The sequence below is a fragment of the Dipodomys spectabilis genome, unplaced genomic scaffold (genome assembly GCF_019054845.1).
Source record: "Dipodomys spectabilis isolate Male_0828 unplaced genomic scaffold, ASM1905484v1 ptg000006l, whole genome shotgun sequence".
NCBI lineage: Eukaryota > Metazoa > Chordata > Mammalia > Rodentia > Heteromyidae > Dipodomys > Dipodomys spectabilis.
In genome coordinates this window covers 1,811,784-1,837,310 of record NW_024870683.1, presented here as the reverse complement: position 1 = coordinate 1,837,310, position 25,527 = coordinate 1,811,784, and the positions used below count along the sequence as shown (strand labels likewise).

Genomic DNA, 25,527 nt, shown 5'->3' with positions numbered 1-25,527 from the left:
GTTTTACTTCTCTTTCATTGTGAAGGAGAATACTGCAGAATACTGCAATTTTAGCTAAAAACAGAAACCTTCAGTTGCAAAGTAACAATCATCAAATTGTTTTTTCATGGTGACAAAGTGTCCTAAGGAAGTTAAATTCAAACTAATTGAAATTTGATTTTGTTCATAATTGTATCACTACATGCTAGATTGAGTATCTGTTCCAGAGGAAATGATACCATAGGAGTGATTCATCTCCTCACATATTATCAACTCAGCAAAGGATGACACTATAAACAATTTACTGAAATGCATGGGGTGTAGAGGAAAATAGTATCCATCTAATCCTGTTTAATAGGATGTAATGGGATAGTTGTCCCTACTGACTGTGCCTGTGTCTCATTGATGGATATTTGACACTGCTAGGAGAAAAACAACAATAACAATGGCTAGCTGGCTGCTGTTCATGAGAAGCAGAAGCCTTTAGAAAATTATAGATGCTGATTTGTTTTTCCGTGGAAGGTTAACTACCACACTTAGGTCTATCTTGAACAGAAGATAAATCATAGATGTACTTGGTCCACATGAGTTTGTATGAAGACAGAACCTTGATAAAGTTGCTTAGGACTTTGAGTCGGGATAAAGTCTAGTGGGAGAATGCCACATTGGATGGAAAATAAGGCACTGGGTTGCTCAACCATGCCTGTGGTGAGTAATTTTCTTCTTCAAGACTATGCCATGTTCTTTTTTCTTTCATTTAGACTAAAAGCCTGGACAGTAGCTCCTCTCTCCTTTCTCCCACGTCTCCAGCCCCTCCAGCCTCCTTGCTGGCCTCAGATACCGTATGTCTCACTTCTCCCATTCATGTCTTCTCAGATGTTGCCTTGTGAGACCTCTGCTGAGCCCATTTGCTCAATAGAACTCACCACTCCCCTTTCTCTGCTCAAATTTCTGCAGTGGGGGACAGGGGAGCTGTTATTGGGGGCCATCTTGGAATGTGCTCGACTGTGGGTGAATGGCAGACTTTAATCCATCCAGAAGCATCTCCTGGTGACCACGTTACAATAGATCTTAGGATGAGAGAAATATTGGTACCACTTTCCAATATTCTCATCACAATCTAGGGCTCAATATTCTAACTCAGGAAAGAAAGAATTGTTTTGAGAATCCAAAGAGCACTCTAAATTTATGCCGGTCCACAAAGGCAGAGAAATTGCATTCTATTCAAATAGCTTCTTTGTTTTACTCAAAGATTTTTGTTCTTTGAAAATGAATGATCCTGTATTATATGGTAAATTTCAATTAGCTAGCATGGCTAAAGAAAAGTTCAGTTCCCTAACCACTTTAATTAACCAGATTTCATTATTCCTGGCTCTACCATATCACAATGATGTGGCTAGTTGTTTGTTTTAGTTTATGTGGTCTGTTGTCTTGAACTTTATTACTTATTCTTCTTGTATTGACCTACTTAATAGGGTACTGATGATATGTTCTACCTCTCAAAAAATGAAATGTGAAATGAAATATATATGTGTATATATATAAACACATAAATGTATATATATTTCTTAACAGAAAGGTTTCTACTAGGCTGAGTAATAGACTCTACTACATTAAATAATAGATTATCTACAATGGAAGGGCCACAGAGAACACATTCAATTTTAGTTTCTATAATATCTCCCCTACAATCCAAACAGTTTCTCTCTAAGATTTTCACTAACATTAGTTTGCTAGGGCTACTATACCAAAGCAGACCAACTGTGTATCTTAGCAACACAAATTCATTACCTCAGTCTGGGAGGATGGAAGCCTAGCTTAAGTATTTTAGGACTGATTCCTTCTGAAGGCTGCAAGGGAGGACTCATTCCATCTTTGTAGTGCCTTGCTAGCATTTTTGGCATTGTCTGGCTTCTGCTACATCTCCTTGTCTCTTCCTGAATCTTCACATGGCATTCTCTGTCAGAATTACCGTGTGTGTGTGTGTGTGTGTGTGTGTGTGTGTGTGTGTGTGTATGCATGCACTAAGGTCCCATTGCACTTCAGTATGCCCTTATTTTAACTAACTATAACAATTCTATCTACAAACATGACCACGTTTTTAGAGACTCACTCTAGAAGTTTAGTATACTATTTGTATAGGCCTAAAATTCAACTCGTAATATCTGCGATGTACTCTAGAAAGAGTACTGATAATGAGACAGGAAAATTATAATCAATTTTAAACAAATTTAGTTTTGTTTAATCTACTGTTTTGTTTTAAAAAAAATCTACCACATCTTCACTCTACCAATTCATTACTTATTATTTATGAAGAGCATTCATCATTGTACAATTAAAAAAATAGTTTTCCAAAGCTAGATGCCAGTGGCTCACACCTGTAATCCTAGCTATTCAAGAGGCTGAGATCTGAGGATGAGGGTTTGAAACCAGTCCAGGCAAAAAAAGTCCCTGTGACTCTTATCTCCAATTAACCACTAACAAAAGTAGGAAGTGAAGCTGTGGCTCAAGCTCTAGAGCACCACCTTGAGCAAAAAATCGTCTAAGCACTGAGTTCAAACCCCAGGATTGGCACACAATTAGGACTTGGTGGAGAAATGAAGTTGAGGAGAAGGAGACAGAGAAGAGGAAGAAGAATGAGAAGGGAAAGGAGAAAGAAGTAGGAAGAAGGAAAGCAAAAAGAGAAATGAAACAAAGAAAGTCCTATTGGTATCAAAAAATATTAAGTTGACTTTGCCACTTAACATTATTACTGTTCCAATGGTGCTATGGCTCAAGTGGTAGAGCACTTGCCTTGAGCTGAAGAGCTCAGGGCCACCACCCGGGCCCAGAGTTCAAGCCTCACAACCAAAACAACAGCAGCAGCAACAAACAAACATTATTACGGTTCTAAAAGAAGTGTATTCACTCCTTTATCAATCACTGATCTGCTCGTTATATTCCATACGTCGTGTCTTCTGCCAAGTTTCAATGGCTGAGCTACATCACCCAAATCTGTGTTGCGGTTTGCCAGCTGCATGGCACCTGATTGATTCAGGTTTCTCTCCTTTTCTGTATATTTTGTTAAGAGAGATACCCCAAGGAAGGGCTACATGGGCCCACCAACTCTTTATTTGTATTCTTACCCAACTCGTAGCTTTCGAGTAAGGATAATCTCAAGAGTTTAAAAGGAAAATGGTGCTACATGAGGGACCACTTCTACTCAACTAAGGCTTTGACCCTGAGCCCAGCTTGCCTGGCCACCAAGTCCTCTCAGCTTCCCCAACCTCTTATACAAAGAGACCAGGCTGGCACCACTGTCTATATCACCAAACATGTTCCTAGAATGCCACAGACAAGGCTTACTTTGTACGCTTTACATACACTAGGAAAGCCTCCAAGTTCTGTAAACAATATGCTGCTTTTTCCTGATGTCATTTTGATCAGAGTATCCTCTAAAGTGGACGCTATCATCAACAATTACAAAATTAAGAGGAGGAAGTTAGATGATGCTTTGATATCGTAAGGAATGATAGTTTGCATTGATTTCTTGTCTGTTGCTTATTACTTATTTATGACTAATACATTGATAGTATTATGTATATCCAAATCTCCTTCTAACCCAATAAATAGTAGATCTGTACATGAGCTAAAAATGGACCTCATTGATAAAGCATATTAAACCAAATGCATAGTTTATATTTCATGAAAAATATATCTTGAAATAAAAGGATGAGTTTCAGAAAACTTTTCCTAAAGAATTACAGTTACAGGGTAATATAATGAAAGGGGGAGGACATTGATCAATATACATTATACTCATAAACTCATGTGTTGAGTGGTACTTAAAGTAATAAAATACAATTTAAGAAGAATTATAGGTATAAAATGCAGTCATCATATTCAATGTATATATGTAAAAATGGTAACAGGTTAATTGAGGGGATCGGTGAGGTTGTGAAAGATGGGGGGAATGATGAAAATAGCAACGGTGATCAAGACATATTGTACTCACAAACTGACATGTTGGAATTCTACAAAAAATTGGGAAGAAAAGAATCATAGCTAAATAATCCATGAACCAGCACTTTGGATGGTCTTGATGTATGTGCCTGCTGTTGTTGGGGCTGGAACTCAGGGTCGGGACACTGTCTCTGAGCTTTTTTGCTCAACACGAAGTGCTTTACCACTTTAACCACAGCTCCACTTCTTATTTTGGGATGGTTAATTGGAGATAAGAGTCTCACCGAGAACCCTGTTCCTAATTCTGATAGGTGGCAGACATGTGGAGTCTCCCTGAGGATGTGAAGTTTGCTGATCTGGGAAGGCCACTTCTTGTTCAAGGAACAATGGCATTTGAGCAGACACCAAAAAAGCATTGGTACAGTATTTAGAGTGCAGATCCATCTGCTGAAATGGCTGACCTAAAACAAAAACATCAAAAACTCGTATTAATGTGCTATCTAGAAAAACAAAGTATGGATGTGCCAGCAGGAATGGCAGATGAATATATACAGAAGCTTACCGAAATTGAGCGGGCATGGAAAATTCTAGGGAATGAAGAGACAAAAAACGAAGAGTATGACCTGCAGCAGATGATAACGAGCTACAAAATATGGCATCAGTAGATGATCCAGTGTATCCTGAAGAAACATCTTGGAATGAAGATGAACGGTTGTTTTTTCCTTCACTGAATTGCCAGTGTGGTGGAAAATATACCATCTCCAAGGATGAAGCAGGAGTTAATCTGATTTATTGTGATGCATGTTCACTTATTACAGAACTCCTTAATTACACTTGTTCAGTGCTTGGAATCCTTTAACAGAATATTCAGACTTGATAAGAAGCCATTCAAGGAAATGTGCTTTTGTTTTGTTTTGTTTTGGGGTCAACAAAAGAAATGCAAGGTCATTAAGCAAAGACCACCTCAGACTAATAGAAAATTGTTTATATGTACTTATAATTTATATTTACAGGTTAACACAAAAAAAGACTCAGATTATAAATTATATTCAGATCAGTCTCCAGATAGGGCTTGTATTTCTTGATGAAGAGCTTTTTCTTGACATAAGCATGTCTCTTCATATTGGAATAATGCTTCTTTATAGTTACTTTTTCAGATGTAACAGATGATGGTTTTAGCTGCTAAAGTTATGCTTCTGTAGCCCTATTTCAGTCTCAGGTCATCAGAATTGTTAGAATCTTTGTGATCAATACGAGAGTCCAGTTGTCCCATAAAAAAGGCTATATGTGGATATATGTGGAATTGAAAGGAAAGCAGGTAGACTGGCATCTGTAGAAACATAGGTAAACTTTGGAGTCAGAAATGGGTGCACAGCCATTATCAACTTTACACATAATTTAAGAAATGGAAGCTTTAAAAATAAATATTTGACATCAGGCATCTCTATCCTTTTCATGTCAGAGCTTTTAGATACAGAATCAGTTGTCTATATGTATGAATGAACCATTCATCACTGATACAATGAATTGGACTTCTTTAATGAACCACTAACTACAGCATATTGAGGATGCCATACCTTTAATATGGGAGAGGGTAACAATACTCCTAAGAAAAGTACTCATTGCCTTACTCATGTAACTGTAACCCCTCTGTACAGCATCTTTACAATAAAATAATAAATAATTATCTTATTTGTATTTAATATTCTCTGTACTGTAAGTCAGAATTCATTTAAAACACTTTGAAGATCCTTTATGGGATCACTGAAACATTTTTACATAACTTTAGGGACAAGTTTACTTTCATTGTATCTATGTAACCAGAAAAATTTTAATGAGGTATTTATCTAGCTGACCCCCATTATTTGTATTTGCATCATAAAATTTAGATGGAATACTTACTTTGAATTACTTTGTTTTACTTTTTTTGAGAAAAATTTTCACTATGTAGCCTAGACTGGCCTCAAATTCAAGATTTTCCTATCTCAACCTCTCAGTGCTGGGATTACAGGTGTTCAACACTGCCTGGCTTGAGTTACATTTGTATCCAAATATTAACTAATATAACTTGAATAATATGTTGCTGTTCTTTGCATTTAGCAATTAAATTAATTAAAACTAAATTGCAGATAGTTTATTGATAAGTACATGGGTTCAGCTGCAGTACAAATTCACTTGAACAGGCGACAATAATCAAGTCAAAAGAATAAATGTGTCCTAATCATCAGAAAATCTATCGCCATATGGGCTGTCCATGTAGAAATCCAAAATTACTCAGGGACCAGGTCTGTAAAATCAAAATATATTTGAAAACAACTAATAAAGGTGATATTTTTTTAAAATGAGTCTGAGACTCTTGCCCAGACTGGCTTTGAATGAAGATCCTCCGTTCTCAGCATCCTGAGTAGCTAGGATAACAGATGTGAGCCACCAGCATCCAGCTTGTAATTGATATATGATCACAGTTTTCCAAAAGAACTTGTATTACAATTTCTAAAACATGAAAGTCTGTTTTCATTTTTTACTGCCAACACAATAAATGATTCTTTAAAATCCACAAACCAATAATTAATATTCTTTCATGAAAATGTATTTCTTCACTTCCAAGGAAAATTTCATAATGGTTTATTTTTCTGATATGAAATACATTATAGTACCAAAGATGAAATCATCTTGAAGAAGTCACAAAGCCCTGGGGGATCTCCCTAGCATTCTGCTTCCCACAGGAAGTGATGTCATAATGTGCTCATCTCAGGACCTACTGGACCACAAGAAGGAAGCCCTGAGGAGACATTGTATTATTATATTACTGGATAAATCACATTAATTTCCAAATGAATTTTATATTATTTATTTTTTTATCTGGGGTTTTCCTTCCAGAGATTAACAATTTGAAGACCCAGACAGACGGTAAGCACTTTAACTTCCAAGAAACAGTACATACAAATGATGCGTGAATTTTCTACAAAATGAAAGTCTATTTGCCTGGGCACTGATGACTCAGGCTAGTAATCCTAGCTACTCAGGAGGCTGAGATCTGAGGATCATGGTTAGAAGCCAGCCTGGGCAGGAAAGTCCATATGACTCTTATCTCCAATTAACCACCCAAATAAGAAGAAAGTGGAGTTGTGCTCAAGTGATGGAGTGTTAGTTTTGTGCATAAAAAGCTCAGGGAGAGCACCCAGACCATGTGTTTCAAGCCACAGTACTGAAAAAGGAAAGAAGAGAAGAAGAAAAAAGAAGGAAAGAAAGAGAAAGAAAGGATGAAGGAAGGAAGGAAGGAAGGGAAAGAAAGAAAGAAAGAGACAGAGATAGGGAGAGAGGGAAGGAGGGAGGGGAAGGGGAAAGGAAAGGAAGGAAAGAAAGAAATATGTTGTTGGAGATATGGTATCCATTTAGATTTTAAATCTCAGCCTCAAATTGGGAGAAAAGTTCAGGTAGAAAAGGTAGTAAAGGTAACATTCTGATGCAAGGTGTGTCCTAATTTTTTAAGAGATACCTGAGGCAGTGTCTCCAGAGGACTATCCATATTATCACGATGATGACAGTCCTGATAATCCGGCTACTGATCCTACTGTACACGATCCTACTGTACATGATTCTACTCTACACGATTCTGGTATACCTGAAGATGAAATCAACATGGATAATAACTTAATTCACAAAATAGAATACACCTATCCGGATCACACATCTGCAAATCACAAAACTGACAATCATTACAAAGATACCAAACAATGTAAGTTTTTCAAGTTAACAGCAATATGTAAAAATATTGATACAAAAAGCTGATGGTATTGGTTGGATAGATCTCAATTGTCTTTTATACTCTCCCATAACTATTTTATTTCCATTTAAAATTACAATTTATTTTATAGATTTATCATTGTATAAAATGAAATTCTTGTTTTCTAAAACTTTTTTCAGGAGACATTTCTAAAGTTTAGCCAGGTTTTCTTAGGAGCTATTTCTAATTACTACGGTTCATCACAGCATGGTGATTACTCATACTAGTAAAAGTTGGTCTATTTTGAGTGAGTTAACAAAAAAAAAATTTTGGTGTTGTTTTATTTTTGTTAGTTTTCAAAACTACTGGGGTTCAAATGCAGAGTTAATATTACTTTCTTGTAATTATTTTCTTAAATCTTATCAATTCTTATTATATGTATTATATAATATATAATTCTTATTATATATATTATAGCACATATAATATATTCATCATCTTATAAAATTATCTGCTACTATTGATTAGCACTGAGGGAGCATTCATGTTCCAAGCACATGGAGCATTCATGTCCCAAGTCAGTTATATTGTTCCCTGGACTCAACTAAAGCTAGCTTCATAGAGTTTTATAAGACATATTTGCAAAATTAAATGAAATAGGTCTTCCCATACCTTCACTTTGGGTCTCAGAGACTGAAAACACATTTTTTTCTTTAGTTTGTGAAGTAGCTAGAACAAAAGCCTGCCTACTTTTTAAAAACTTATTTATGTATTTATTAATGTTACTGGGGTTTGAACTTACCAAGGGTAGAAAATGTCCAATTGAAGGGCCACAGATGGCCAGAGAAACTATTTGGTACATGACAGAACAGACATATATTCTTCTTGTCACCTATCCAGGATAATTTTGTATGGCCCATGAATTATTTTCTAAATATCTAAGTGGTTCTTTAAAAAACAAAATACAAAAACAAAAACAAAAAAAACAAAAAAACTTTCCCACCCCTGGACACACCTCTGGCCCTTTTTGCTTGTGGTTATTTCTGAGACAGCATCGCATCTGCTCAGGACATCTGGAATTATGATCTTCTTTTCCCCTCCCCAAATGTGTGTGTGTGTGTGTGTGTGTGTGTGTGTGTGTGTGTGTATGTATATATATATATATATATATATATATGTATGTATAAGATGAAGTGTATCAAAATCAAATACAGTGACAACATGGGATATACCATAGGGGGAAGAACATACAAAAGAAAAAAATCACATAATACATTAAAAACAACAATGACAAATAAAAACCTCTTGTGTCCATATGTTGGGGTTGATTTCACTTAGCATCATCTTATGTGGTCACATGTACCTAGCTTTTGAGCTTTTCTGCTCATCTGATAAGATTATCCTAGATGTATACTAATTATTGCAAATAAGGGAAACCATGGGACCTATATTTTGGGGGTCTGGCTTACTTCACTTAATATGATTTTTTCCATTTCCGTTTCCTAACAAATGGGGTGGTGTCACTCTTTCTGATGGGAGCTATGTGTGCCACCTATGGTGGGATCACAGGTCTATGCCACTGCATCAAGCTTCTTAATTGAGATAGGGTCTAACTAATCTTGCTTAGGCTGTCCTGGAATCAAGATCCTCCTGACCTCTACCTCCCCAAGTACCTGAGATGACAGGTGTGAGCCAACACGCTTGGCCTCAAAAAAACAAAAACAAACACAAAACATCAGTTTCTTAAAGCTTTTGAAACTATCTCAAATTAGGTGGCTTGGAACAGCAGAAATCTATTCCTCCATCTTGCTGGATGCTGCAAGTCCAAAAATTAGAGTTTGAGCCGATCAAGTGAAGGTCCTACGGAAAGCCAGGGAGAGAGAGGCTTCCTTTTGTCTCTCCCAGGCCTGTCAGCGCAGGTGTTTCCAGCTGGGGCTGCTTCATTTCAGTTTCTGCCTCATTCTCTTCACATGGTACTGTCTCTGTCTCTCTGGGTCTAGATTTCCAACAAGGACATTGGTCATTCACAGCGCTGTGTTCTAGGATTAGCTGTATCTTAATTATGAAGTAGACAAACCTATTTTCAAATGTTGTCACATTCTGACATACTGAGGGAGGACTTCAACATAAGAATTTTGGGTGTGGACACAATTCAACCAATAACAAAAGGACTTTAAAATTTAAAATTTTAGTCTATAAAATTTAGTCTATAACCTGTCATTCCTCATGGACCTCCCTCCACGTCTTCCTTACAAGGTGTGCCATTCAAAAATGTGAAAAGCTTAGAAGAAACATTTATAAAAAAATAAATAAATAAAACCAGCCAGGAACTAGTAGCTCACACCTGTAACCCTAGCTACTTAGCAGGTTAAGATTTTAAGATTGCAATTTGAAGTCACCCTAGGCAGGTAAGTCCAAGAGACTCTTATCTTAAATTGGTAAGCAAAAAGCCAGAAATAGAGTTGTGGTTCAAGTGACAGGGCACCAGCCTTGAGCAAAAAGGCTATGCAAAAGCATGTCCCAGTACTGGCACAAAAAATTAATTAATTAAAGTTCAGTATTAAAGTACTTGCCTGGCAGGCATAAAGCTCAGGATTAAATCCTAGTATTTTTTTAAAGAGAGGATTAAATTTAACTGTCTTGAGATTATTATTAACATCAATATTTTTTAAAAAGAAAAGTGACAATGATGTATAACTCAAATGAAAACTATAATGTATAAGTGTACTTCTGGTTTTACTTTGATGAATCCATATCTACACCTGTGTGTGTGTGTGTGTGTGTGTGTGTGTGTGTGTTGGTATTGGAGCTTGAACTTAGAGTCAGAGCCTGTCCCTGAGCTTTTTTGGTCAAGTCTAGTTCTATCACTTGATCACTTCTGGCTTTTTGGTGGTTAATTGGAGATGAATCTCACAAACTTTCCTGCCCAGGTTGGCTTCGTACCTCAGATCCTCAGATCTCAGCTCTTGAGAAGGTAGGATTACAGGCATGCACTATCAGCATCCTGCTTCATATCCCTGATTTTTAGATGGCCATCCCTAGTGCTTAGAGAAGTTCAATAGTTACCAGGATGTAAAGGTAGGATGATATGGAGCTGACTGATGCTCGGCTCTACAAATCACGTCCCATTCAGTATGTATCTCTATTTTGCGTTACACAGGAGATCAGTAAGTAAAGTGATTGCTAATTACTTTGATTTTTAAAAAAATCCCTGCTAAATTGTATGTGTGTATAACATGAAGTGGTCATCAAAGGATTTGTCTTTTTCATTTAATAACTGTAGGATGCTTTTCATATCTGCTTTAATATTTTTCCTATACATTCTTCCCATGTACATGTATCTCTATTTAGAATAAAAGTATTGAAATTGTTGGATAAAATAGAAACCTTTTGAAATATTGATAGATAACATCAAATAGCCCTCCAAAAACTACTTACCAATTTATCCCCAAAGGATATACCACTATTTCACTTACAGTGAATATCAACAATAACTATATAACAATATAATATAATTTATAAATGTGATTTATTCACTTGCATTCTAATTGTGGTTTTCTAATTTTCTTTTTAATTTTTTTTTGGGGGGTCCGGTCATGGGGCCTGAACTCAGGGCCTGGGCGCTGTCTCTCAGCTCTTCAGCTCAAGGCTAGCGCTCTACCACTTGAGCCACAGTGCCACTTCCAGCTTTTTTTCTTTTTGCTTATGTGGTGCTGGGGAATCGAGCCCAGGGCCTCAGGCATGCAAGGCAAGCTCTCTACCACTGAGCCACTTTCCCAGCCCTGGTTTTCTAATTTTCTTTATATTTTTATTCATTTTTTCCATGACTTACCTATTCATATTCTTTTCCCATTTTTATTAGATCACACTTTTGTTGATTTGCAAAGGCTTTTTATATATAGTACATAAATCTTTTTCCTGTGATTAATAGTATTAGAGATTTTCTCCTAGACTGTTACTTATCTTTAAACCAGTTCAAGTATCTTTAATCCTAAGAAAGTTTTCAAGTTTTATGAAAACCAATTCTGTTGATTAATTCCTTCAGATTTTTACCTATTGTATCTTGCTTAGACAGGACTTATTCAATCCAAAATACTAAATTGCTTTTCCAACATTTCCTAACAATATCCTATTTTTCTCTTAGGTCATAAATCTTATTCTGGTTTTTGGCATAAAATTTGTATAAAGCACTATATTTTTCAAAGAAGAAAGCTAACTGTCTAAAACTGGTACACTGGTTATCTAGTTATGTGATTCTTACATTTAATATAATCCAAATTGGGTCAGTTATACTTTGATAGTTCTTTTTTATTACCATGTCTGTTGCTACAAAAATACCACATATTTTAATGTTTACATTTTCTTTTTATTGTAAATATGATGTACAGATGGATTACATTTACATAAGGAAATGAGTACAATTCTTGTTGAACATTGTTACCCCCTTCCTTGTTTTCTCCCACTATCCCTCCCCCACAAGTTGTAAAATTCATTTCCAACATAGTGTACATTTTCTTAATTCACATCACATTAATTCATGGGCTGTAACTTCATTTTGTTTTATTTTTCCTTAGAACTATCACAAGAATTCCTCAAAAAGAATAAGACATTCATAGTAACAATTTTTGTTGGTGTGTATTGGGAGAGATGAATGCATATGTCAGTTTTAAACATACACACATTCATGTGTACATATAATTTCTGTCATTCCATGAGAATTTGATGGAAAAGACAGAGATGCATGTTTCAGCTTAGTCTGCCAGCTCCACTCAATTGTTATTTCACCCTTTGGGTAGGTGACTATATCCACTAGTTTTAAATTACAGCCAACCTGACAGATGCCTCTTGAGGAGCAAGATCTTCATGTGTATGTATAAATGTGAGTACCTGTATGGGAACATTTTGTCAAATGCTGTGGGAGTTTTGGGATAATGCCAATCCAATGTCTATAAATTGCACATCTATAAATGTGCTTTGATGTCTTATATACTTGTACATTTTTACATGAATTTCCTCCATAATGGCTTCTCAGGTCATTTACCATAAGCATCTTGATTTGACCTTTCTCCTTGTGAATTTTTTTATTCATTTTTTACTCATTTTCTTATTTTTAAGACAAAACATTACTCATTTTTATAATTCTTTTGTTTTTAGCTAGTAAGTTGATACACAAGGGAAAATGGGTTGATCAAGAAATAACTTAGCTAGTTGGTAGCTGATGCCTTTTGACTTTGTATTTTCAGATGTTTTCACCACACGAAATCCAAATGGTACTGAGTCTGAAATATCTGTGAGGGCAACCACTGATCTGAGATTCGCTCTAAAGAACTGTAAGTACTAAACGCAGGATTTGAAACAACACTGAAAGGCATTGGGTAGGAAAGAAGTCTTCATTCCCAGACAAATCTAAACATTTCCCCCTCCGGTAGATGTAATGATTTGGGGATCTAATTGAGTTCTTGGTTATCTTCTACATATTTTTCCTGGATGACACCTGTGAGGTACCATGTCCATTGCACAAGTCATTTCGGAGGTCAGGAAATCCACATATTGCCAACCCACTTTCTCTTTTCCTTTCTTTTCTTTTCTTTTTTGTGCTAGTATCAGGGTTTGAACTCGGGGCCTCTTGTTCTCACTTGGCTTTTTCACTTAAAGCTGTGCCCTACCACTTCAGCCACACCTCCATTTCTGCCTTCTTGATGATTAATTGAGATCAACATTTTTGGATTTCTCTGCCAGGCTGACTTTGAACCTTGATCCTCATATCTCATCCTCCTGAGTAGCTAAATTTATAGGCATAAGTCACCAGTGTCTAGCTTAAGCATCTTATGTTTTTTCTTTGCATGGGAAGAAAAATAATGCAGTTTAGGACTCTTGAGAATTATTTGTTTCTTCTACTCTCATTTTTGCACCTTTCTGTGTTTTGCCTTCCAAATCCTTAAACAACAAAGAAAGAATGTATAGGACAGGCTAGACTCATTCATGCCTCATTATTAATAAAAATTCCTTGGCAATAATAAAATGATATTAGCTGTTCCAAACCCTGAAATAGTTATATCAGGGAAATATTAATTTTGGATAATCCTTCATGGGATTGTACTGTATTTAGCAATCAACATCTTGAGTTGTACCAAACAAAATATAACTCGAAATCAAGCACCTCCAATTAGTTTAGGATATGAAGACTACAGGAAGAGATTCTAATCTCTAACACATATTCCCACAAGTCAAGCCCTGCCCTGTGACGTTTGTCAAAGACAGATAAACATGTGATAGACAGTAGCATGTTCTAAATTAGGCCCCTAATTCCTTGCTGTGTGCTCCAACATTTTGACATTTGAAATATTGCTTCCCAATTTACAAGGACACGCATGCCTTTTCCATGTCACCCTGACCAGTGACCAACTGCTCCGTGTTACAAGCATCATTTCCATCTGTGCAGTGGAACCTGAAAGCCAGCCATGTCTGCCAATAGGCCACCCTTCCCCCTGAAGGAAGGAAGAGCGTGGCTCCAAGTTCTACGTTCTTCCTCTTTTCATAAACCACAGGCATTGTGCGCCCCCCGGCTTCCTCCCCGCCCCACAATCTTCTTCTTCAATGTCTCTTCGTCTTAGTTTGGGAAAATGTTTATGTCTTTTTCTTTCACTTCTCCTTGTCTTTATTCCATTTCTGGCTTAAAAAATAGGCCTAATCACAGATACGTAGTCAATATTTTTATATGCTGATAATTCCTTGTCCTTTTTCCTAGACAAAGTCGTCAATGCAACAACATCATCTCAAGAAACTACAAGCGAAGAACCACCTAATGAACCCGAGACAATTCCAAGTATTAAAGTTACTACAATGTATTAATATCTGGAGCATATCATTATATGACTTATGAACTTAAGTTTCACTGCCCTGAATGTTACATCAAGGAAATAGCATGCGGAAAGAATTCATACTGCTAATTTTAAATTTACTCTAAACCATTTGAAATGGTGACTAGCTAATAGTTCTCAGATGCACCTGATGAGGGGTAGGAGTGGATCCTTAGAAATTTTATTTATTTTAATAAAATGCATCGCATGTATGTCTCTATAAAAATACCTCTTTATAAATATATTTGTATTTATATAAATATATGAAAAGGTTTACACAAAGAAATGCAAATGTCTATTTCTGTTGCTTATATTTCTATATTATTTTTTAGTATGGATTGTACAAATAAAGAGAAGAAATTAGCAGAAAGAACAGAGTTCCTAAATCCTGTCTCCATGCTCCATTTCCCCTTCTAGTAATGTCTTTATTACTGTGGCATCTTTGTTAAAATTTCTGAACCAGTATAGATACATTATTGTGTGCTAGACTCCATAAACATTAAGGTTCACTTTGTACTGTGTAGTATGTATAAGTATGTGTTTATGCAAATATAAATACATGGAGTGTATGTTTACTATAACTTATTTTGATAATAATGTAAAAAGTTCAATGTGTTTGAGGAATAAATGTTTCTGGTGACAATCATGAATGTTTCCTAATATTATTTGAGGGACAGGGGGTGGCTACAAAATTAATAAATCACCATTTTAGTTTCCTGTCAAGAATATCATGCCTTATACAATATTTGTGAAGTCATAACAACCCATGATGTTCACCTCTAAGATCTTGAATAAATGCTTTAAGCCAGTAGATTCTTAACCTGTCATTCCTGTTGTTATTGTCTTTTTGTTTTTTTAACAGAAACAACCCCAAATGTTCCTGCATTTTGGACAATGTTAGTTAAAGGTAAACTCATACAGAGAGGTTAGCTGGGGGAATGTTTTGGTTTTCCACAATCTCATATTAGAAAGCCAAGATTGATATATAAATACTTGTAATATTAAGAATCAGTATTGATTTTTTGCTGTCATATGTAATAGAACATGCCATAGGGAAGAAGCAGTGACACTGATCAAGATGCGCTGTACTCATACAGGGATAGTAGTGAATTTAAACCCCTTTGTACAAGTACTTAAAAATGATGTGATAAATTTTAAAGAAAATTCAGTACTGACTCAGAAAGGTGATAAAGTCACACTGTTTCTGAAGATCCTATATCCTATGGCTGTTAAAATCTAGAGAAGACATTGTCACAGACATTTACTCCCGTGGGAGTTACAGTGGCTAAATACTCTCTAGTCACTAAATACTCTCTAGTTATCATCTTCTCATTTTATAGCTTCTATTTTTGAAACAGACAATTCAAATTTGAAAATAGTTCAATTTAGTTGATCATTACAATTATAAAGTAAGCTTCTTGCCCAGTATACTCCATCTTTGTATTTAGAGCAGTGTGCATGTAAACACATAAACATGCATGTATAAATGTGAAGATATATAAAAACACACGAATGTGAAAAATTAGTGTGTATATAAAAATATGATATAGGTACACATGTACAGTGCAATTTGCATATATACCAAGGTACACATACACATTAGTCACGTACATACAGAGGTATAGATGTCATATGTGTATTACATACATATGCATTATAAGTGCAAAATAGATGTCATACTTAATCAATCTCATTATTTGATAGTCTATATTTGTGTTTATATCTATATTTGTATTTGTATTCTGTATGATCCCCAAATCAATACTTGTAGCACCTTCAAGTCCTTTTTGGACACTATAGACTATTTTATTACAGCTTCAAATATTTTTAATAGCCTGATATATATGATCAGCCATAGTCTGAGCTAGCCTTCTACTGTAGTGTTAAATTGCTAGTTCATGTCCTAAATGCAACAGGGCTGTGATGTGTCTTGTGCAAAAAACACATGTTAAAATTTGTTCAGAGGGCTGGGAAGGTGACTCAGTGGTAGAGTGTTTGCCTTGCATGCATGAGGCCCAGGATTCGATTCCTCAGCACCACATAAGCAAAAAGAAAAAAAAACAGAAGTGGCACTGTGGCTCAAGTGGTAGAGCGTTAGCCTTGAGCTGAAGAGCTGAGGGACAGTGCCCAGGCCCAGAGTTCAGGCCCCATGACCGGACCCAAAAGATAAAATTTGTTTAGACACTAATTATAGCAAGGTGTACTTTCTACAACATACCTCTCACACATAATAAGGAGATGTGGTACATATTACCCACACAATACTTTCCTCCAGTGAATGCTATTTACCATAACACAAATTTATTGTCTTAACAGCTATAAATGGGACAACGGTGAGCATGGATGATAAAGATGAGTTATTTCAACCAATTCCAAGTAAGCAAAAAGTACTTTTTAACTAATAGATACATAAAGGTCTTAGACATTTTAGCCCTCATGAAGTGGCAGCTGTAGGAGGGAGTGGGGTGGCTAGTATGGGAGAAGAGAAGATGGGGGGGAGGGGAGACTGTTTCAGGAGGGTTTTCCAGTTATCCTTTTGCCAAAGACTAGTACCATTCTCCTCTTTCATGGTGTCTATTCCTGAAACTGATTAAAGACACAAGGCAGTGGGTGGGTGCATAATCTATACAGTGCACATTTTTTTTAACTTTTAGAGGAGTTTCAGGTTGAAAGAAAAAATTAGCAAGATAGCACAGAGTTCCTAAATCCCATCTCTTCTTCACTTCCCTTGCTAGTATTGTCTTCATTGCTGTGGTGCCTATGTTAAAATATCTGAACAAGTATAGACACATTGCTATGAAGTAGAATCCATAGACATTAGGGCTCACTTTGTACTGTACAGTTCTATAGAGTTTGTTTGTTCATTTCAGTGTTGATCCTGGGCTTGAACTCAAAGCTTGGACATTGTCCCTGAACTTAAGTGCTCAAGGCTAGCACTTTACCACTTGAGCCACAGCTCCACTTCCAGCTTTCTTTAAAAAATATGGGTTTTTTTTTGGTGTGTTTATGCTTAGTTAAAGAGTCTCATGAATTTTCCTGCCCAATATGGCTTCTGCAATCCTCAGATCTCAGCCTGTTGAGTAGCTAGGATTACAGGTGTGAGCCACCAGTGCTCAGCTATAAGGTTCTGACAAAAGCATAATCACCTACCTCTCGTCACAATATCATTAAAATTTCACTGTTTGAGTCCTATCGCCTCCATAAATTTATCCTTACATTGTTCTCTCTCCTGCCTTTTGCAGATTTCCACATGGTCTTTTTTTATATGGTCATTTTTTCCCACTTCGCAGTATTCATTTCCTCCATGTCTTTTTTGATGACTTGGCTTACTCATTTCTTTCTGTCATTGACATTCCTTTGTATGAGTATGTTCCTGTTTATTAGCTTTTCCAAGGATATCTTCCTTGCTAGCTATTGTTGACAATCATAAATAAAGCTTTTATAAACATTTGTGTGCAGGTTTTGTGACGACAAAAGTTTTCAGCTCATTTAGGTAAATACCTTGGAATGCAATGACCATGTTGTATGGTGAGACTTGAGCTTTGTAAGAAGCTACCAAACTTGTCTTCCCGAAATGATTGTAATGTTTTGTATTCTCACTAGTAATGAGTGAAAATTCCTTTTTCCAAATACAGCTTTCATTAATGGATTAATTGTATTTATAAAAGAACTCATTTGGTTGAGGAATTGCATGAAAAGACAATGGACTGATTTCTCCCCAAACTCCTATATAAGTAAATAATTGGAAAAAAATAGATTATTAAGGGCCGGCACCATTGCTTATACCTGTAACCCTAGCTGAGGCTGAGATTTGATTATTGTGGTTCAAAGCCAGACCAGGCAGGTAAGTCCATAAGACTCTTATCTCAAAAAAAAAAAAAAAACCTACTGAAAAAAGGCTGGAAGCAGTGCTATGGCTCAAGTAGTATAGCGCTGGCCTTAAGCAAAAAAGAAGTTCAGGGACAGCACCTGAATCCAGAATTCAAGCCCCAGGATTGGAGAAAGAAAAGGAAAGGAAAGGAAGGAACAAAGGAACGAAGGAACGAAGGAAGGAAGGTCAGTTTGAAGGAAAGAAGGGAAAGGAAAGGAAAGAACAGAAAAGAAATAGATACATCAGGTGATATGTCTAAGACGTGTCTGTCTGGATTATTTGTATAACAATTTGTCTTGTGGTGCTTCAAGACAATTGAGTAACCTTTTGTTTAGGAAAGTTGTATATGAAAATGATGAATATTAGGTTATTTTAGAAATAGTTTGCTATGTTTCTGAGATTTCAGCAATTAAATTTGGCTTCACTGATTTTTCTATCACTTATTGAGCAGATACTACACACCAAATTCTGCTATGTTACTACCATATTTTGTTAATTCTCACAGCAACTCTATGGACTTGGTTATCTCAATTTTACAGATAAAGAAACTCAGTCTTAGAGCAAAAACCTGCCCAATTAATTAACTTTTGTGCACTTCCAGTGATTAGGAGTTCCAAACTCTTCTTTGATTCTGACCATGGCTTTGATAACTATACCTAGAGCATACCTCTTTGAAAAGATCCCTTGGGAAGATAGAAAAGCAATTTAGGAAAACAGTCTATTTTAACATAAATTGCTTGATAACAGTCATTGACAGCAGTATACCAGTTCTGCATAACAACTTGTATACTAGTCTGTATAACTGTACAACAGATAGCAGTTATTGACAACTATGCTTACTTCATCCCATGTGGTCTCAAGACCACATTTTAACAATTTCCCCCCCCCCTCTTTCTCTCTGTATTGGGGTGGAGCAGTCTTGGGACATGAAATCTGGGTCTGGGCACTGTCCCTGAGCTTTTGTGCCGAAGGCTAATGTTCTACCACTTGAGCCACAGATCCACTTCTAGCTCTTTGTGTAGTTTATTGGAGATAAGAGTCTCACAGACTTTCCTATCCAGACTAGCTTTGAACCACAATCTTCAGATCTCAGCCTTCCGAGTAGCTAGGATTACAGGCATGAGCCACAGGTGTTCTGTGAGAATTCCAAATTTTAAAAGTCACTGCTTATTTTCCAACAAAGGAATAAAGATCTATGGAACATTTGAAGTGGATGTGGAGGAAACTCGAGAATGGGAAAAATTGACCATGTGGTCATCTAAATTTCATTAAGTCATATTTATAGTCAGGAAAGCAAAATCTGGTGGCAAAGAAGCATTTCCATTAGTAGATTTGTTTATGATTCTTGATGTCTTTGGAACCAGGCGTTATTTTACAATTTCATGTATTTCAGAAAAGTTAAAAAAAGTTTCTGTTTTATTAATGTTGAGTGCACTAGGTTTAATCTCAGTAACAAAATGGTGACTGTAGTTCTTATGACTTATGAAGAAAGCCTCCAGTACAGCATCTTTTTAGTGTAAAAGAAAATCAAACTATGACCAACAATTGAAACACCCTTTTCTCTCCCTAAGGACTAGTTCCCTGCAAGTCAATCACTTGAATAGCAATCTCTTTGGTGACCATGGGTAAAGTGCTTTCTAATAAAGTTAGGGGAAACGCCTGCTACCTATAGAGTCATCTGGTCATGTCGGTTTTAAACTAGATTTCACCAGTGACTAAGCCATGTGTGGGGGATATTTATTAGCCAACATGATCCTACCAAAAGTTGCTTAGGACAGCTCCTTCCTTGCTAGGAAGGTTAAGGAGTACAACAGAGTACTCAGCCCCTGGAAATGGCCTTCCACATTGCAGTGAATGGGACAGGGGAGGATGAACAGTGGGGAACTCTCTGCCCTTGTCCATCATCCTCACTCCTCCAGGGACCCATGTCTGACACCCGGCCTTCCATTGCATTTTTTTCTTTCCTCTCAGGCTCTGATTTGAATTCTACAAGTGGAGACAAACTGTCAGAGCTAGAGGAAATCAAGGTCAAATTAATGCTGGGCATCACACTGATGACTCTGATCCTTTTAGTCCCTCTCTTGATCTTCTGCTTTGCCACGCTCTGCAGACTAAGGCAACTGAGGTAAGCTGGCGGCTCATCTGTGCAGTCTTTACCATTTGTGGTATCAAAATTTCTCCATGCTTTAGCACATTCTTAGCAAAACGTGACCCCTCTCAAATCATTGTATCCATAGGCTCCTTAGTTTTAATTCCATTGCTCCTCCTCAGAAAGATCCCGAGAGTATCTCTCAAAGAATTATCTTATTTGGATTTGCTCTCAATATTTCAGTAATTTAGATATAGAAATAATCATTATAAATTGAGACAAGTTAGAGAATCTACATGTGTTTTTTCTTTTGTTTTTTTTTCCGGGGGGGGGGGGCGGGGAGGGTGTCACTAGACTTGGAGCAAAACTATATATTCTTGTTGGGTGGCTCATGTTGTAATCTTAACTATTTGGGAGGCAAAGAATTGTGGTTTGAAGCCAGTCGAGTCAGGAAAGTCCATGAGACTCTTTTCTCCATTTAAGCAGCAAAAAGCCAGACATGGAGGTATAGCTTAACCAGCCTCAAGTGGATAAAGCTAAGGGAGAGTACCCAGGCCTTCTGAGTTCAAGCCCCAGTAACAGCAAAATCACACACACACACACACACACACACACACACAACTATATACGCTTTTCTAAATAACACATGTGTTGGAGTCTAATGTTTTCCAGTTTACGCTAGCCTTCCCTGAGACCTTCAAAACACACCAGATTACTCTTGCCACATAGGCGTCTTGAGGCCTATCCATTTGTTCTTTTATATGGAAATATTAAATTCAACTCACACCTGAGTGAGGAGGTTGTTTATTTAAACACTGAAAAACAAACAGTGTAGCAGCTTGCTCTCAAATATCCTTGTGGAACTGCTTAATGTTCACAGTTAGCAATAAGTGACTTGTTTTGAGTTTGATATTTTTGATGAATAGTGTATTTCATTGAAACCTTGATCCTAAGTATTTAGTCCTCTTCCCTCAACTGCATTTTACATGTTTCATGTCTTTATTAAAGCAATCCTTACTGTTTAGTAAATTGGATTCTAATCCTAGACCTGAGATTTAGAATGTGATACACTCACATTGAGTATTAAATATATTACATTTATAATGAAAGAAAAACATTTATGTAACTCTCCTAAGCAAATACGTTGGGAAGAATGTGTTTATGCTTTGTCAATGCTTTTCTAAGTTGCTACAACTTCAGTACTGTGAAAAACAGTTCTTGATCTCTTTTTTGTTTGTGTGTTTGTTTGTTTGCTTGTTTTCCAGTAAGAAAAGAGAAGAGAGTCATTACTCCATAAACCCAGAGCTGGCCACAATGTCTTACTTCCATCCATCTGAAGGTGTATCAGATACATCTTTTTCTAAGAGCGCAGACAGCAGCACATTTTGGGGCACCACTTCCTCAGAAATGAAAAAATCAGGCACATTGTCAAAATCTAAAACAGTTATGGATACTTCCACAGGCTCTGATGAAACAGGGTTAAATGAAGAATTAGAATTGCTTAACAGTGAGGAAGCCAATACTGATGAATAGACAGCTAATTCTTTTTGGAGGTCATAAAAAAGATCTTAGTGTCCTACAACACTATTGTGGTTTTGCAACTGATGAGCCATTTAAGTTTTCTGCTGTCTTTTGAGAAGAACATAATCAATAAAAATCATCTCGATTATTATTATTATTTATAAGGATTATTTTAAAGAAAAAAATGTACACAGAAATAACAAGGTATGGAAAATGTATTCAATATAAACAATTCTGAAAAACAGCTTGTCATGGCTAGGAATGGAGGTGAGTGGCACGGTGCTTGCCTATCATGTCCCTAATCTTAGGTTGATACCCAACACACACACACACACACACACACACACACACACACACACACACACACGTTCACATTTGCGTACCTATATGCATACACATGCAATTTTTTAAGCTAGTCAAACAACAGTAGTTCAGTTTTAAATGATGACATTTCCATATTTCTAGGAGCATTTTGGGGATTTAAAAGATAATCACCAGCTGGGCTCCAGTGGCTTATACCTGTAATTCTAGCTACTCAGGAGGCTGAGATCTGAGGACTGTAGTTCAAAGCCAGCCTAGACAGGAAAATCTGTGAGAAGTGGTGCTGTGTCTCAAGTGGTAGAGTACTAGCCTTGAGCTAAAGAGCTGAGGGATAGCATCCAGGCCCAGAGTTCAAACCCCATGACCAACAAAAACAAAAGAAGGAAGGAAGGAAGAAAGGAAGGAAGGAAGGAAGGAAGGAAGGAAGGAAGGAAGGAAGGAAGGAAGGAGAGAGAGAAAAACAAAGGAAGGAAGGAATGAGAAAGAGAAAAAGAAACAAAGGAGAAAGAGAAAGAGAAAAAGAGAGAAAGAGAAAGAAAGAAAGAAAGAAAGACAGTCCCCACTACCTATTCTTGGAAAAACAAAGCAAAACAAAGAAACACCTAGCTTATGTTTTATTTTATTTTATTTATTTTTTAATTTTTTTTGCTAGTCATGGGGCCTGAGCTCTGAGCCTGGGCACTGTCCCTCAGCTCTTCAGCTCAAGGCTAGTACTCTACCACTTGAGCCACAGTGCCACTTCTGGCTTTTTCTGCTTATGTGGTGCTGAGGAATCGAACCCAGGGCCTCATGCATACAAGGCAAGCACTCTACCATTGAGCCACCTTCCCAGCCTTTATGTTTTATTTTATAAATAGTTATATTGTCAGCAAAAAAAGTAATCAGTGGTAGAAACTGATAGAAATTATTTCAAAGTCATGGTACTGTAACTCATGGTGTGTGTGTGTGTGTGTGTGTGTGTGTGTGTGTGTGTGTGTGTGTGTGTGTGTGTGTGTGTGTGTGTGTGTGTGTGTGTGTGTGTGTTTTCAAAGTATCCAGAATCAATTAAGATAACATGATGTTCCACAAGAAAAGGGCAGACATCAGCAGGGAACTTCCTAGAAAGGGAGATTTGAGCTGATTTTAAAAGTACAACTCTACCTGCTTTCTCTCTTAGTCTTCAGGCACCCAGGATCATTGTTCTCCATTAGAAGAAAAACAAAGCACCTCGAAGTTGAACTTAAGTTTGTTAGTAACCTTTGAGGCTATCTGTACCTTGAGTGTTCTAATTTACGAAGACAGCAACTGAAATAGGGATTCTTTGTCTCATGCAGTGGAGAGCTTTTAGGTCTTCTGTGGATATGGGTGGCTGCAGGGAGGAGGCCTCGGAAGGAATTTCTATCTGCACTGTTGCTTCCATTTACTGAGTATTCTCTTTAATGTCACACTGAATCTTACTGTCCTATGACAGGCAACTTATACAAATCAAGAAATGAATGCAGGGGGGCTGGGAAGGTGGCTCAGTGGTAAAGCGCTTGCTTTGCATGCCTGAGGCCCTGGGTTCGAGTCCTCAGCACCACATAAGCAAAAAGAAATAAGCCAGAAGTGGCGCTGTAGCTCAAGTGGTAGAGCGCTAGCCTTGAGCTGAAGAGCTGAGGGACAGCACCCCCCCCTCCCAAAAAAAAAGAGAGAAAAAAAGAAATGAATGCAGGGATAAACCAGATACCTTGCCTAACATCACTGGCTTGAAAGGGACAAATATATCACACGCCTTTAAACAGGTTCTCTCCATGACCCGTGAAATTGGACACTCAAATTTACAACTAAAGTCAAAGGACTTGCAGGTAGGAGTACTTATGTTCTTCCTTTCGGACAGAAAACTCTTCTCACTTGCCACGTCTACTATTCTTGATGGATCCTTTGAACCCTTTGCTCACCATTTTCTCCAGCATGCCTTACTCACCATTGGTTGAAAAAGTAATGGTCTGTCCCTGAATAATTTAGAACTATTTAAGATCCTACCTTTAAGGGAACAGAGGTGGTTGAACAGGGACTCACCTTTTGTTGTTCTGCTAATAGTGGCTAGTTTCCCAGCCAGTGGGAATGTCTGTGATCAGAGCTCACCTCCTACCCCTCCGACAGCAGCTCACACGATTTGACATTCTTAGAGGAGGCTGCCAATATGTGTACTTGTGGTTTTCAAGAACCTAGAGTTTGGGTGGTGACTGCTGAAGACAGATGATTGCAGATGCTTGGAAGCGGTCCGGGTGCAATGCCTGGTCATGTTGAGCCAATGGGTGAGCAAGGGCTCCTGGGGAAGAATGTCTAACTCCTACAAAGAATGATTACTAACTATGCCTTCCTTTTCTCTCTGGCCACCATTCCATCCCTGAGAGGTACCAAGAATTTGCTTGATTAGAAATAGGTGGAAGGGTCACTTTCAAATCCCATAACTTGTTTCTAGTTGAGAAACATTGTGGAGGAAGTGGAGTGTCACATTCTAAAATGGCCCGAGAGAGAGAGAGAAGAGAGAGAGAGAGAGAGAGAGAGAGAGAGAGAGAGAGAGAGAGAGAGAGAGAGAGAGAGAGAGAGAGAGGTTCACTGTATTTCAAAACATGGCTTCTGCATCCTCATGCACTGGGCACACTTAAAAGATAGGATGCATTGTGAAAGTCAATCAAGGCTCTTTGTTTTTAAGGCAACTGGGTGAGGGTACACTAAGGGTTTTTGGCTGTCTGCCGGTCACCACTGTCTGCCCTAGTCTGCAAGTAAGAAGGTCAGACAGCTCAGGCTGGTGGAGAAAGGTCTTATTTGCCCACTGCTGGCCCTCCAAGGTTATCGCTGAACCTGCATTTCCCCAACATGTCTTCTGGACCTCTGACCTGCTTTTTCTAGAAGATCATGGTGAACCAGCACCACCTCATTCTAAGCTGTTCACTTACTACTATCTGCCAATTCCCAAGCTCTCAAAGTGGGGCAAGGGATTTGTCCCTCTATCTTGGGAGTTATCTGTTGGCTCTGTTTTTTGTTTTGGGGGGGAGGTTTTTTCAGGTGCTTAGGTCCAGTTCCTGTAGATAGGAGGTGATAAGAAACAAGACAGAGCCTCATCCTTTATTTCCACCTTCTTCCTCCTGGCTGCAACTCCCACCAAGACATGCTGAACAGTGAGAATGCTAGGGGCCTTTATTTTTTTTTATTGGTATGTTTTTTTAATGTACAAATGCGGTACAAAGAGGTT

General features: G+C 37.4%; 1 protein-coding gene and 1 pseudogene across 1 annotated transcript; both read left to right on the top strand.

The window, feature by feature from the left end:
- Positions 1-4,183: 4,183 nt before the first annotated feature.
- Positions 4,184-5,504, top strand: LOC122122587 (annotated as a pseudogene).
- Positions 5,505-6,650: 1,146 nt separating this feature from the next.
- Eqtn (equatorin) lies at positions 6,651-22,001 on the top strand. The gene is given in 7 exon segments (XM_042698493.1): positions 6,651-6,831; positions 7,415-7,660; positions 12,892-12,978; positions 15,371-15,415; positions 16,825-16,884; positions 20,351-20,504; positions 21,734-22,001. Coding segments are annotated over 7 exon segments (936 nt in total). The 5' UTR covers positions 6,651-6,755.
- The last annotated feature ends 3,526 nt before the right edge of the window (positions 22,002-25,527 follow it).